Source organism: Lissotriton helveticus, chromosome 3_1 (assembly GCF_964261635.1).
Source record: "Lissotriton helveticus chromosome 3_1, aLisHel1.1, whole genome shotgun sequence".
Taxonomy (NCBI): domain Eukaryota; kingdom Metazoa; phylum Chordata; class Amphibia; order Caudata; family Salamandridae; genus Lissotriton; species Lissotriton helveticus.
Window position 1 is genome coordinate 568,119,294 of NC_136061.1, and position 13,324 is coordinate 568,132,617.

Here is a 13,324-nt window from a genome sequence, read left to right on the forward strand (position 1 = left end):
TTTTGATACCACTCTATCTTTCAAGAACCAGATTAATGCCACCACTTCCTCCACCTTCATCATTCTAAACCTGCTTTATACCTCACGAGCTTCAAATAACAGTAATGTCTGCCCTCATTCTGCCCAAATTCGATGATTGCAACACTTTGTTGACTGATCTTCAGAAAGGACATCTGTGGAAACTACAGATCCTCTGGAACGCTGCAGCCCGACTCCTAGTAGGGATCCCTCGACAACAGTCTGCCAAACAGGCACTTGATTCGCTTCACTGGCTTCTCATAAGGACGCAGATTGATTTTAAAGCTTTTTGCATCGCCTTTAGGGCCTTGCACGTCTTTGGTTCCAATAATTAAAACACAGGTTCCGCTGGTATGTCCTCATACTCATGGCTCTTCGCTCCTCTACCGCAAACTTCGTAGTGGTCTGTAGGTTTAAGTTGGCCAACTGCGGAGGCAGACGTTTCATCATTACTACGTCTAAACTGTGGAACACCCTTCCTTTGCATCTAAAAAAACCCTAAGAACTGCTCCCATTCAAGAAGGCTCTGGAAACTTGGATTTTTTAATCAATAAGACCATATTCTTTTCCTCCTCATAGACCAGGTTCTTTTTCTCCTTTTACCAACTCTCCTCCAACGTGGATATTAGCACCTAGATGCCCTCGGGCATTAGTTCGCGTTTTACAAATATAAAATCATCGTCATCATCATCTCTCTCTCTCTCTCTCTCTCTCTCCAAAAACGCTCTTTGTTTGCTGTCAAAAGTTCTTTCATTCAGGGTCCAGGCATCCTACCTTACACTCCTATACAAACTACAAATACACACACACGTTTTCAACTAATAGGACCCAGCGGAGAGCCAGCCCATCAGAACTGCGCTGTCTCTTATTTTTGTGTTAGCATATTCTTATGTCAATACAAATTCAGAATGAACGTACCTGTCGACTCCTGTTTGGGGCTCCGCCGTACTCCCACCCACTCCCGATCGTCATTCTGGGTTCCAGAGCGAGGCCACTCCCCCTCCTCCGATGCAAAAGTGACCCAGAATCCTGTGCGAGTTGGGGGGAAGAGGCAGTTTAGCAGTGGGACAGAGAATGATGGTCGGGGGGAGCAATGGAGTCCAACACGGTTAGCTAGGGGTCAGAAACTACCTTCAGAGTACATTGCATCTCATTTCCTTGTTTACACTATTTGTGTTGTTCATAGGTCACCCTACTCCATCTCCTATTGCTCTGTAAAGATAAAACCCAAACCCATTATACACATACCTTATCACCCAAAGAAATGAATGCTGCATGGGTAGATGGGAAGACTGAATGGATGTGAGATGTTGTGCTCGCTAAGTATACTCCCTCTCATCTTGTGCGATACCCTCCTTCTACTCCAAGCACCATAGAGTCCTGAGATGAGGCTAGAGTGGTCATTCTCAGTTAGAGAAGTTTCTCTTAGCATTGCAGGGTAGCCACATGACCAATGTATGTGTACTGTCCTTCCATGCCCCTTTTCGAGCTCCTTTTTGCTTCACCCTCACATCATTTAAGAGTTTGGCCAACAGGAAATATAAAACTAGGCCTCCTGTATATCAGGGCACTTCTAAATGTTACTAAAAAGCAGTGGTCTGCTTCTCTTTCTACATCCAACCCCTTCTAGGTAGTCAGTATAACTATATGCAGATATAGTGCTTACATTCATCATTGCTAATAAAGAATTGAAAGCGAAGTAAGATCTGTTTACCTTTCATTTTCTTGTACTTTTTATACCATCGTCCAAACTCCTGGCATTTTGTCGCTGACACATTCGCGTAATACGTGCTATTTACAATGGATGAGATCATACTCTGTGGGACAGAAAAGAAGGGGTCGATGTTAGAAGTCTTCTTTTCCAGATAACATAGGTGACAAGAACCAAATATACCAATCCCATGAACATATTCCCATCTAGTAAGGCATATGAAGTTCCATTCCCGGAAAGGTTATCATTTTTTTACAATGTGGCATGGGTTTTGGGACATTGGACATCCTTCCCCAGTTCTTTAAAATCAAATGCATCAATGGCTTTAGAAACATATGTTATGTCTTGTGCATAGTGAATAGTTTCCTAGTGCAATCAACAAGGTGGTCCTCCAGCCCAGCCAAGAGCCAGTTGGGGGACGGAGGTTTTGTGATGCCGAGCTGTCTCAAAAGTTCACCTTTGCCCCACTTGGAAGGAAAAACAAATTATTTGTCCATGTCAAGCAACTTCCTAATTGACTTGGGGCATCGTCATGTAATGGCCTAGGGTGCACTATCCTCTCAGTACAGTTTACAATAGCTCTTGAGAGTGCAGCAGCAGTACATAGGCTTAATTGCTCTGCAGCTTTCTCTTGTGCAATTGCTGATGGACCATTCCACACTTCTACCTCAGCCAGGGTTCCTTCCAGTGTTGCAGAGTCTTCCCTTGAAAAAAAGTGTAGCCCGGCTTATGCGCCTTTCTACAGATGGCTAACTGAGAACGCAATCACAGAGGCGTCATATATGCACGGTGCAATACAGGGTCCACAGTGGCCAATAGCACTGTTCAGTGAAGGGACACATCCTCTGTAGGACACTTGGGGCCTCATTTAGAAGTTGACAATTTGGAGATCAGTCAAATCTTGGGAAATCACCCAACCACCAACAGTTCTCATTCCCTGCCTCACTGAGAGTTAAAGCTGCATAGTAGGTGTGTGCATGGGAAATAGTAAGAGCAACATACGCAGTCTTTGCTATTTTTATTTGTTTATTCCACGTTATGGGAGACATTGATCATTTTTTCAATTCAGGAACTCCAATGTTGGGCATGACAGGAAAAGTAGGAAGGCGTCTCACCCAAAATAAGGTGAGCCTTCTAATGCAATGTTTACCACTGAAGGCCCTTTGGTGGCATGTTATGAGCGTTCTTGCCCGGTGGGGCTAGTGGCAGCTTTCCATAAGAAGGGCCATTCTTTTTATGGTAAGCTGCCACTAGCCCCACCAGGGAAAGAACGCTCCTAACATGCCACCAAAGGGCCTTCAGTGGTAAACATTGCATTAGAAGGCTCACCTTATTTTGGGTGAGACGTCTGCCTAGTTTTCCTGTCATGCCCAACATTGGTGCTCCTGGGTGGAAAAACTATCAATGTCCCCCAAAAGGTGGAATAAACAAATAAAAATACCAACGATTGTGTTTGTTGCCCTTACTATTTGCCATGCACACCCCTACTGCAGCTTTACCTTTGGGAAATGAAACGAATGCTGGCTGATCAGTCATGCCGCAAAGGCATGGTGAACTGGCCAGCTTTGCACGAGTTTGATAAAACTGCTCGGTCCTGGTCAATGGAAGGGTTTTCAGTGAAGACATAAATCAACCATGGCTGTAGCTTGATAGTCCACCTGTTCAAAGAAAAGCATAGGAATAAACTTCCATTCCTTTTCTCGTGGAGATTTTAGTATGAAGGAAAGATAGATTTCAAACACACTGCCCTCTTTCTCAGTTTTTCAGGAAGAAGCTTGGTATTTTCCCCATACCTGTCTATGAATGTAAGGTGTTCAGCTAATTCTATCCACTGGTGGTAGGGCATACGTTTATTTACATGGGAAAGACTGGTTTAGCTTTCCAGTTCATCCAACCTCAGTTAGATAATTGGAGCTTATTATGTTGGAGAATAACACAAGGTCCTATTTACTTGCCCTCTAATTTTGCCACTTTAGAAATTCGATGGCCAGAAACTTGAATCTCCTGATACTAACTCAAGGGTGGAACTTCACTTGCATCAATTTTTAAACTATATCTAAACATCCCTGTAGGGTGTGCTTACCCTTTTGCATCAATTGGCTCATATAATCACCAGACAGGATGGATAAAGTGCAGTTCAAAGAGGATGAACCACACTCCTTTCTGTGGAGCTGCCTTGTAGGCAACAGCAGTGGCGGCTCGCAGCGGGAGTGCTGCGGGCAGTGAGTCGGGCGGGAGGGGGGTAGTGAAGTCGGACATACGACGTCCAACTCGATGATGCAGCGAGCGCAAGGTAAATAGTTATATTTATTTATTTACTTACTTCACTCGGGGACGTTGTATGTCCGACTCCACTACCTCCCCACCCTGCCACTCCCCTGCCCCGCCTCACCGCCCTGCAGTCCTCCCACTGCGAGCGGCCACTGGGCAACATTCAACCAACATAGGAGGCTATCCCACTGAAGCTTTTGAAATGCCCATCTTTCTATTGAAATCTTTGCATAAGCATTATTATCATTTTGTTAAAGTGTCAAAACTATACCCTGAGAGTGGTCTGAGATGGAGGAATGTAAGTAACTCAGCATCGTCACATATTTTCTTCAGGTACATGGACAAGAAGTTGCTTCCAACTTTCTTTATGTAAACATGGCCTCTAAAAAAAATCCCTCCTATGCAGTTGGTGAACACACAGGCACTCATGCACTTAAGATGTACCACCTGCTAGTAACAGGGATCATTGGTCACCACAACAAATATATGTGTTTTCTGATCTGGTAGGAGTATGTATCAAAGAGACCAGAAATGTAAATCCCTACTTTCTTAAATGAAACCTCAGCAATGGTCACTGGTACTAGAGGAGCCATTGATTTACCCCCACAGGCAGCTGGTACGTTTTGGAGTTTCAGCAAAATACATCCACTCTCTTTCCCATGTTGGGCAAGTGGAAGTATGTCTCTTTCATCTAAGTAACCCTCAGGATCTCCAGGGAGGGTGCCTCATATTCTATTGTCAGCAGGACTGTCCCGTGGAAATGTAGTACTGCCAGGTGACTCCTGATTCCAGGATCAGGGGTGAAGGGCTTATTTTACAACTGTTCACCTTTCCAAAAACTTCCCTTTCAACCAGCACCTTGTCCTGGTCTTGCTTGTGCACACTCACCCAAGCAGGAGGCACTTTTTGTGAATGTTGTGTTCTTATGAACTCCTATTTATCAATTGCTAACTCTGCAGGGCCTCCTGCTGCCTCAGGGCCATGGGGTGCATGCAGGGGGATGGGGGGCAGGGGGGTTGTGGTGTGCCCCCCAGTATACATGCACCTCTGGACCTGCACAAGAAAACTCATAATCTGGCGGGGGTTCGCACACTGGTTTGGGGGTGGGGCCGTCCGCCACCGCACCGCCAAACTCATAATCAGGCCCTTAGAATGCTCAGATTTTGCTTAGCTTTCACAAAGGGGCTACTTGTTACACACGTCAACATGAAGCTATGCATAGTGCTTTGCAGCAGTCATTAGGTAAATGCACTGCTATTTTAGTGACTAAAAACATATAGGGAAATAATATCAGACTGAATCCAGGCCTCAAACTGGATGAAATCATCAGCCTGTGGAAGCTGGGTCCTTTACCACTCTATTTTGTGCAATAAAAGCATATGCTGTCCCAAGATAGAAATGTGTCTCCTGTGCTCAACATCATTTGTGCAAAACATTCCTTGTGCGATTAAGACTTTGGCATCTAATATGCTACTCCGCTTTATAATATACATGCTCCTTCGCTTATCAGCCATCTGTGCAATCCTCTTTCTGGGCTTCATCAACATGAACATATTTATATGCATTTAATATTCATTTATTAAAGAGGTCCCGTCACCCCTCTGTAGTTAAGGTTGGCTCCGCCCTCCATATGAAGTCACATTTTGCCCCATTAACAACTTCCACCCTTACCAATTTTAACCATACATCATAAGCGAACCTTTCAGACTGCCAATTTTGGTGGAGATTATTGAAAAGGGTCCAAAGTTATAAAGGAGACCCACATCCACTCAATGCAAATGACATGAAAATGACAGTAGACAACTTTTTGAATAAATAACTCATAACACAAAATAAAAATACACCACATTTTTCAGACTCATAGTATCAGGCTGCATTAAATTCCAATTATTTGCTAGTTTTTTTTGGCTTAGTTAGTTTTTTGTCAGTGGTGCACCGCTCTCTTGCTGAGTTCTCTCCTGAAGGTGGCATGCCGATATGGGTATTGGTGCAGTTGGTTAAATGTGCCATGATTAAGAATCCGTCGTATTCCACCCGATGACCAAGTCTGACTGGGAACCAAAACCAGCCCTGATTTTTTTTTGATGCAACCCTTGATCCATTAACTCCCTTCTCTCTCTCCATCAAGTCATTCTCGTTCTCTCTCTCTATCTCTCTCTCTGTCTCGCTCGCTCTCTCCAGTACCCCTACTGTTTCTACTGAAGAAAACCCTGGGGAGCAATAAAGAATGACATAACAGCCATGGACCTTTAAAAGCTGACGAAGCCTGACAACAAGGCACTCAAGATAATATATTTTTTTAACCACTTGTAGTTACACAAAATGCATAGCTATTCCTTCCACTACATCTTGTACCTTGGGCCTTCCAATTGTCACCTCACCTGCTAGCCATTTGCACTGAAAATCACCAGCCTTGCTGCTTAAAACTTCCCCAAACTGTAGAACCAGTGCAAATACTCTGATGTTACTGCCTGAAGAGCCGCTGTCCCTCAACAGTACCCCTTTACCTATCCTGATCCCATACTGGCTTCCTCCAAACAGACCTAACTGTCTCTCAAGGGACAGGGAAGTACAGATAAGCTCCAGTTACTAAACATAGCTGAAAAGTGTTCCCATTTCGACACACTACTTATACTGTCTGTGCAAATGTTTAAACTCATATAATACAGAACTTAATAGTCCTACTAATTCTCTCCACGTGGTCATCAGAATGCAGTGATATATTGTGTACCCGGTTGCAGAGATGGAACTCTGAACACTTCTCTACCCTTGTAATTTCCTTCATCAAAGTGATTGTATGATTGAGTAAATTCCACAGGTAGAATTTTCTTCAGATTTAGAACGTTTCCTATAAAGAAGATCATTTTAAATTACCTTCCAATTTGATCAGATGGAAATAAATTGATCGAATTGTAACTCTACAATGGACCACAAACTCACATCTCAGGGGCCCATGAAGCATGCAGTATGCAGAGGTCAACACTGTAATGGTCCTGAACAATGACCAACAGCAGGGAAGTGTTGTTCAGGGCTTATTAGACCATAAGTGGAGTGGTGTGGCCCACTGGTTAGAGGCGGCAGACCCGGAAGCAGAAGTCGGCCCGTGACCAGGGTTCGATTCCCGACGCGGCAGGGTCGTGGACCAAGGTCAGCGGACTCGATAATTCTCGCCTCGGTGCCTATTCTAACCAGGGGTCCCACTCGGCAACTCTGGGCATTAGCTTGCCTAATCTCCACAATGGCCCCATCAACGCCGGGGATGCCTGGCTCCATCTTGGGAATTCCCAGCAGGGACCATCCCACAGGGAAAGCCAGGACGGGTTCCCCAGCTGTATACAGCGCCAGGACGCCGGCTGGCAACAGTGCGCTTTACAAGTATACACATTACATTACATTAAATGCACTGTCTGTTCCTATCCACATTTTGGTTTATTAAGAACATAGAAGGGCTTGGAGCACACCCACTTCTTACCATTGGTTGGCTTTCGTCACTCTGACTTGCCTGCTTCTTATTGGTGTCCCAGCTTATCAATCTTGCATTTGTCCCAGCATGCAGCATTGTCTCTTTACAATCTATTTTTATTGTCTGGCATCGCTGCTTCCTCTGCTTGATTTTCAAGCACTACTTTCTACTTTTGTGTGAAGCACTCCAATAGCGTGTATGTGGTTTTGAGCAGTCTCTCTCGTGTACATATCTCTCCATGCACTCCCTGTTGACTAACTGCATCTCCCCACCCCCTCTTTTGTGTGTTTCTTTCTATTGTTCCACCCCCCCCCCTTCCCTGCACCTTCTGGGTTATTTTCCCCAACCCCTGTGTTGCTTTTGCCCCTTGTGTTGCTTCCCCCTCCACCTTTCTCCCCTTGTGCTTTTGGATCCCCTTCCAAATTGCTTCAGCGTTTGCCCCACTCACAAGGTTGCTTCACGGTTTCCTCCACCCTTTTCCATGTTGTTTCCGCTCCTCAATCTGCCCATTGAAACAAAGCTTTTGCAAGTTTTATTTTCATTTACCGATGCAGCTCAGATTGGAGACTGACTTTCTAAAGCCATGTGTCATTTTATAGCCGCCTGTGCCTACAAAGGATGTGGGTGACTGCATGAAAAGCTTTAGCTTTGGTGGTTTTTTTTTAAACATTAGCCACACACTGCACTCCATCACGGTTGCTGTGCAGTATGGCTAAAAATCATTGGCAAAGCCAATTACATGAGGTTCAAAAGGCGAGACCTATTGGCTTTGCCAGTGCTTGTTTATGTTAGTAGTGTTGACATCATATGTATTAGAGACCTTGGCCTCTTTGGTGAGAAGCCTAAGGTGGAAAGTGGAGAGCCGTCATTATTTCTCCCGCGCGCCTAGCTGATATGTTTGTATGTTTGAGTCCCTGCGCTGTGGGTCATCGCAGAGCGAGAACTCACACACCCAGCACACCTTGCCAGGAAAACAGAACAATTTCAGAGCTAATGGCGGATTGATTGCACGGTCCCATTAGAAGCAATCAGAATCCCCACCGCGCGCCCGGCCTGGCCCCCACTTACCACCGGGGGGGCGGGGAGAGGTGGGGGGACTCCTCGGGGAAGGAAGGAGGTAGTGGGGTGCAGGTGGTAACGGGGCTGGAACAGGCTGCGTTGCCAGCGCATTAATAAACAGGCCGACTTTACCCGGCGCTTTGCGTCCTCGGAGACGGTGCTGCAATTTGCGTCTGTCAATAATATATTAACCACTTGAGGGTTGTAATGACATTTCGCATATGGCAGGGTATTTTTAAAACGGATTTGTGAGCGAGGAATTGTATTAGAGTCAAACTCGAGGCTGTTAGTAGGCAGCCCCCTAAAACAGTCTTTCTGCAAAGATTACCGAGCCTGTACATTTACTTTACTCCTCACCATGCCGTACTCTTTCTGCTTTATTTTTTTCTGTGTGAAGGCGGTAGATCTGAGGCAAAAAAGTTGCTAAACACAAACAGGCCAACCTGATATACACTGAGGGCAGGTGTCCTTGAACCACCCTAAAAGGTTGGAGCACAGGTCCTACTAACAGGGCGACTTCAAACTGAATGGTTACTCCCTTTACATTCACCTGATAACATTTTTGTACTTTACCACATCTGTGGATTTTGAACTTATTTTAGTGATTTTGACTGACATGGCCATGTTTAAAGATGGGCAGACCACCGAGCTGCCCCATCGGTGCCATGTTTGCCTCAACTCTAGTGCCTGCTGGTACCGCGATACCTAATGGGTCGGTGCGTTGTTTTGTTCTTGATCTTTATGCAGAGGTCCCTGTATTTACAGTAATACAAATCAATAATCATATTTAATTGTAGGTTTCATATCGTTACTATTTAATTTTAATGCTGTGTGCTATACATGAATAGAAATACTGGGACTGTCGCGTATTGTATTGTATTGTATTGTAATTGCATTAACATAGCGCTTACTATCCCTGATGAGGCGTCACAGCGCTTTTTCGGCGAGTAGCACGCTACTCCGGGACCCATAGAGGATTAGTGTTGAATTAGTATAGTGAAACATGCAAGTACATTTTAAGTGGTGGATAGGTTAGTCAGTTATTTGGATTTGGAATGATAGCAGAAGGATAGAGGAGGACAAAGGTTTGTATTTATATAGCGCTTTTTGATGCAAGCTATTCAGGAAGCCTATAAAGGATTGGTGGTGAAGTAATATGGTGAAATATGAAGTCATTTCAGTGGTGGATATTAGTCAGTTATTTGGAGTCAGAAGGATAGCGGAGGGATAAAAGGGGAAGAAAGATTTGCATTCATATAGCACTTTTTACCCCTGATGGGTGTTGAAGCGCTTTTCTGGCGAGTAGCACGCCACTCCGGAACTCATAAAGGATTAGTGTTAAAAATTAGTAGAGTAAAATATGAAGTAATTTGAGTAGTGGATAGGTTATTCAGTTATTTGGGTAGAGAAGGGTAGGTGGAGGGATAGAAGAGGGAAAGAGGTTTGTATTTATATAGCGCTTGTTACCCCTAATGGGGTTTTGAAGCGCAAGTAGCACACTACTCTGGAATCCATCAGGATTAGTGCTGAATTAGTATGGTGAAACATGAGAGTAATTTTAGTGGTGGATATGTTAGTCAGTTATTTGGATTGAGAAGGTTTGGTGAGGGGTAGAAAAGGAAAAAGTTTTGCATTTAAAAAGCACTTGTAACGCTGATGGGGTGTTGAGACTCTTTATTGGCGAGTAGCACACTACTCTGGAACCCAATAAAGGATTAGTGGTGAATTAGTATAGTTGGATATGGAATTTGAGAAGTGAACATGTTAGTCTGTTAATTTTGATTGAAAGGATAGTGGAGGGATAAAAGAGTGAAGGTTTTTAAAAAAAACAATTTTTTTAGGTCTTAGCAGTAGGAGGAGGCTTTTGGATGAGTAAAAAGGAGTTTTTGGAGAGGAGGAGTCAGAGGGAAGAGTTTAGAAAGGTTTGTTTTAGGGGATCAGTATAGTAAAAAGATGATGCAAGGAGGGGTAGAGTAGGAGAGAGTATAGAAAGGGTTATTTTGGCGATCATAGTAGTGGCATGGGGTTTAGGCCTGGTTTTATACAAACTCAAGAGAGCAGGGAGATGTTGTATTACTGCACACGCAAATGTGTAACAGGAAGCTAGACTAGATATAGGGGCAAAGAAGTGTACAACCTGTGTTACGGGTCTGGCAAACAAAGCATTCGCTTCAATATATACATTACTTCATAGAAGCACATCCCAACCTTCTACTTGTTCGACTGCAGCCCACTGAATGCCTACTCTGCACAACTGTGGAACAATTACTAAAAGGCCATGGTCTTGAGTAGCACCTCTACAATTTCAAAAGACCACACATGTGTTTAAAATAAGAAAAGGGAAGCTACAAGTCCCAGTATGTGTGCTGCTGCTGGCTTAAAAACCAGGACCAAGTCACCCTCATCTTAAGGGACCTTCCAGCAGGTCGAGCAGGAAGGAGTCGAGCACCCTGGTTTTCTTTAGGGGACCTCGTGTGTTGTCTTCTTGCCTGTGACAGCGGTACAAGGGTGCATGATCAGTGCTTTCTGTGTCCTATGTATTATTCAGCTCAGTCCCACAAGAGTTGTGCTGTAGTGCTTAGATTGAGGGCTGTTAAGTTAGGCACATGGCACTACACAGCCATCATAAGCCATCAACACATTTTTGAGTCCCCACCCCCTCAGTAAATGTTATTCACCTCATTAAAGCTATGCAGAAAACATATGTGGGAAAGGCTGCTTACTTAAGAGTACAATTTAACAGCCTGGACACATTGCACCATAAGAGTAGAAATAATCTTCAGACTAACCTAGAAGGCCCGTTAGCGTTATGTGAAGATTTACACCCATGCCACTAAGGCGAAAATGCAGATTGCTACATATGTGCTGCCTGCGCCTGTGAAATGGAGTACCCAGCATTTAATGCAGGCTTTATCTGGGAGAATTGGCATTACTAGTCCCTCTTCTGTCCATAAAGATATACAAACTGCCACAGAACTGGATATTGATTGAGCTGTTTGTAGAGCACCACAGGCATGGATGTTGGTCGCACGTGCTATATGGAAACATATTATGTAAGTACAAGTTGTGAGGGAAAAATAAGGGTGAATTACTTTCAAACATCTGCCTAGGACTCATGAAGGGGAGTAATTAGCATTTCAGATATCATCACAGAAAGGCTTAATGAGACTTTGAGCAACTGAACATCTCACAAAAAACTGTAGTTATCATGTAATTGTCCTTTCCTCGCCTTTCTCCAGATAAAACCTTTGTGTAGTGATGCCCCTCCCAGCAGGGCAGTCTCCAGACTGGAACATGCTCAAAGAGGTGTGAGGTCTCTGCATTTCCTGTGATCTAGAAAGACAAACGTCTGGCTCTCATAGTAGTCAAACCCACCCTTTACAATACAGCAATGGGCAGTGCTACAGGAAGATTAATCAGCAGCCCCTTGGTTAATTTCTAAAGGGAACCCGGTCATCAGCGACTCATCAAGGGGTCTGGATCTCCACCCTCCAGCCACAGGAATGAAGGTAATACAATTCGGCTTTCTGGGGAAGTGGTCTGTGCTACACCTAGGGGCATCCAAAGAGATCCCTCTTTTAGAATGGATATCACGAGACACACTTGCGGATGTACATCCCCAGAGATCCACTCTGCATTTGCAGAATCTCCTTTTCATTGTTAGCTTATGAGTTTACTGATTCCTTTGAACACAGCCTACAGATCTTAATATGTCCTAATATATGCGTCCAGCCAATACTTTATGCTTTGCAATCCCTGTGCTGATCATCTGATTTTGCTGAAGCAGTGGTTTAGTGGGATCACGGAGTAGACATACTGTTTGTTTGATCCTGGAACCTATCAGAAGTACCTAATATATCACTATCTTTGCATATATATTATGTTGAGTCTTTCAAGTCTTTAATCATTGAATTGCATGCTATATTCAAACGTAAACTCAATATTTTTCAATCAAGCACAAAAACTGATCTTCACTTAAAATGTCTGATTGCCACCTCTCCTTCTTTCTTTGAAATGGCTCTCCCCTTCTATCTCTGCATCCCTTTCTCTAGCACAGCCTCCTCACAGTCACATGCGTGTTCTATGATCTATTTCTGAAAACTGCCCACAACTCATATCAAAGATTAGAACCTCTCCTTTGTTGCAAGTCATAGCTCTGCAGACTAACATTACGTAACCTACAAACTCATCTAATCGACTAACCCCACCAACCATGTGCATAAACTATATAACACCCCAACCCATAATACCTATACCTAACTCCTATTAATGTAATCTACCACACAAAACCTGGAATTAATGCTTGGAATGGTCTCCCCAACTTAGGACGCTTTAATATTTCATCAGGGGTAGTAAGCACTATATAAATGCAATTACAAATGCAATTTTAAAATGTGGAATAGAGAGATCATTTACCTTCCACATCCGTGTACCCATTCACCGGTGCACACTCACTGCCGTGGCCATAGCAGAACCAGTTGCCACGAACCACAATATCATAAATGGTGTAGTAGTATTTCTCTTTGATCTCCATGCGGGAATCCAAAAGGTCATCACTCCTTTCTGTGTTTGCTTCATCTGTGGCACTCAGTCAGTGGGTGTTAACTTGCGAGGGGCTTTTACACTGTCACAGACCTCCAAAATGACCAAATATCTTAACTGTGTGAGAGTGAGTTTGGAGGCTGGGAGGGGGTGGGGCTGTGAGCCAGGGTTGGATTGGGATTAAAAATCAGACCAGGCTCGCAAAAAAAAAAAAAAAGTGGCTCACATTTGCATATTGCCTTTCGCAAGACAGTGCTTAG

At 44.0% G+C, this 13,324-nt stretch overlaps 1 protein-coding gene across 2 annotated transcripts in view; it reads right to left on the bottom strand.

Moving 5' to 3' along the window:
* Nucleotides 1-13,324, bottom strand: part of SATB2 (SATB homeobox 2) — a 387,952-nt gene that overhangs the window by 193,645 nt on the left and 180,983 nt on the right. For both annotated transcript variants that reach the window (XM_078680507.1, XM_078680508.1), the window contains exons 6-7: nt 1,733-1,835; nt 937-1,047 (exon numbers count right to left, since the gene is read on the bottom strand). In XM_078680507.1, the coding sequence (XP_078536633.1) occupies nt 937-1,047; nt 1,733-1,835 (214 nt within the window). The remainder of the gene's footprint in view (nt 1-936; nt 1,048-1,732; nt 1,836-13,324) is intronic.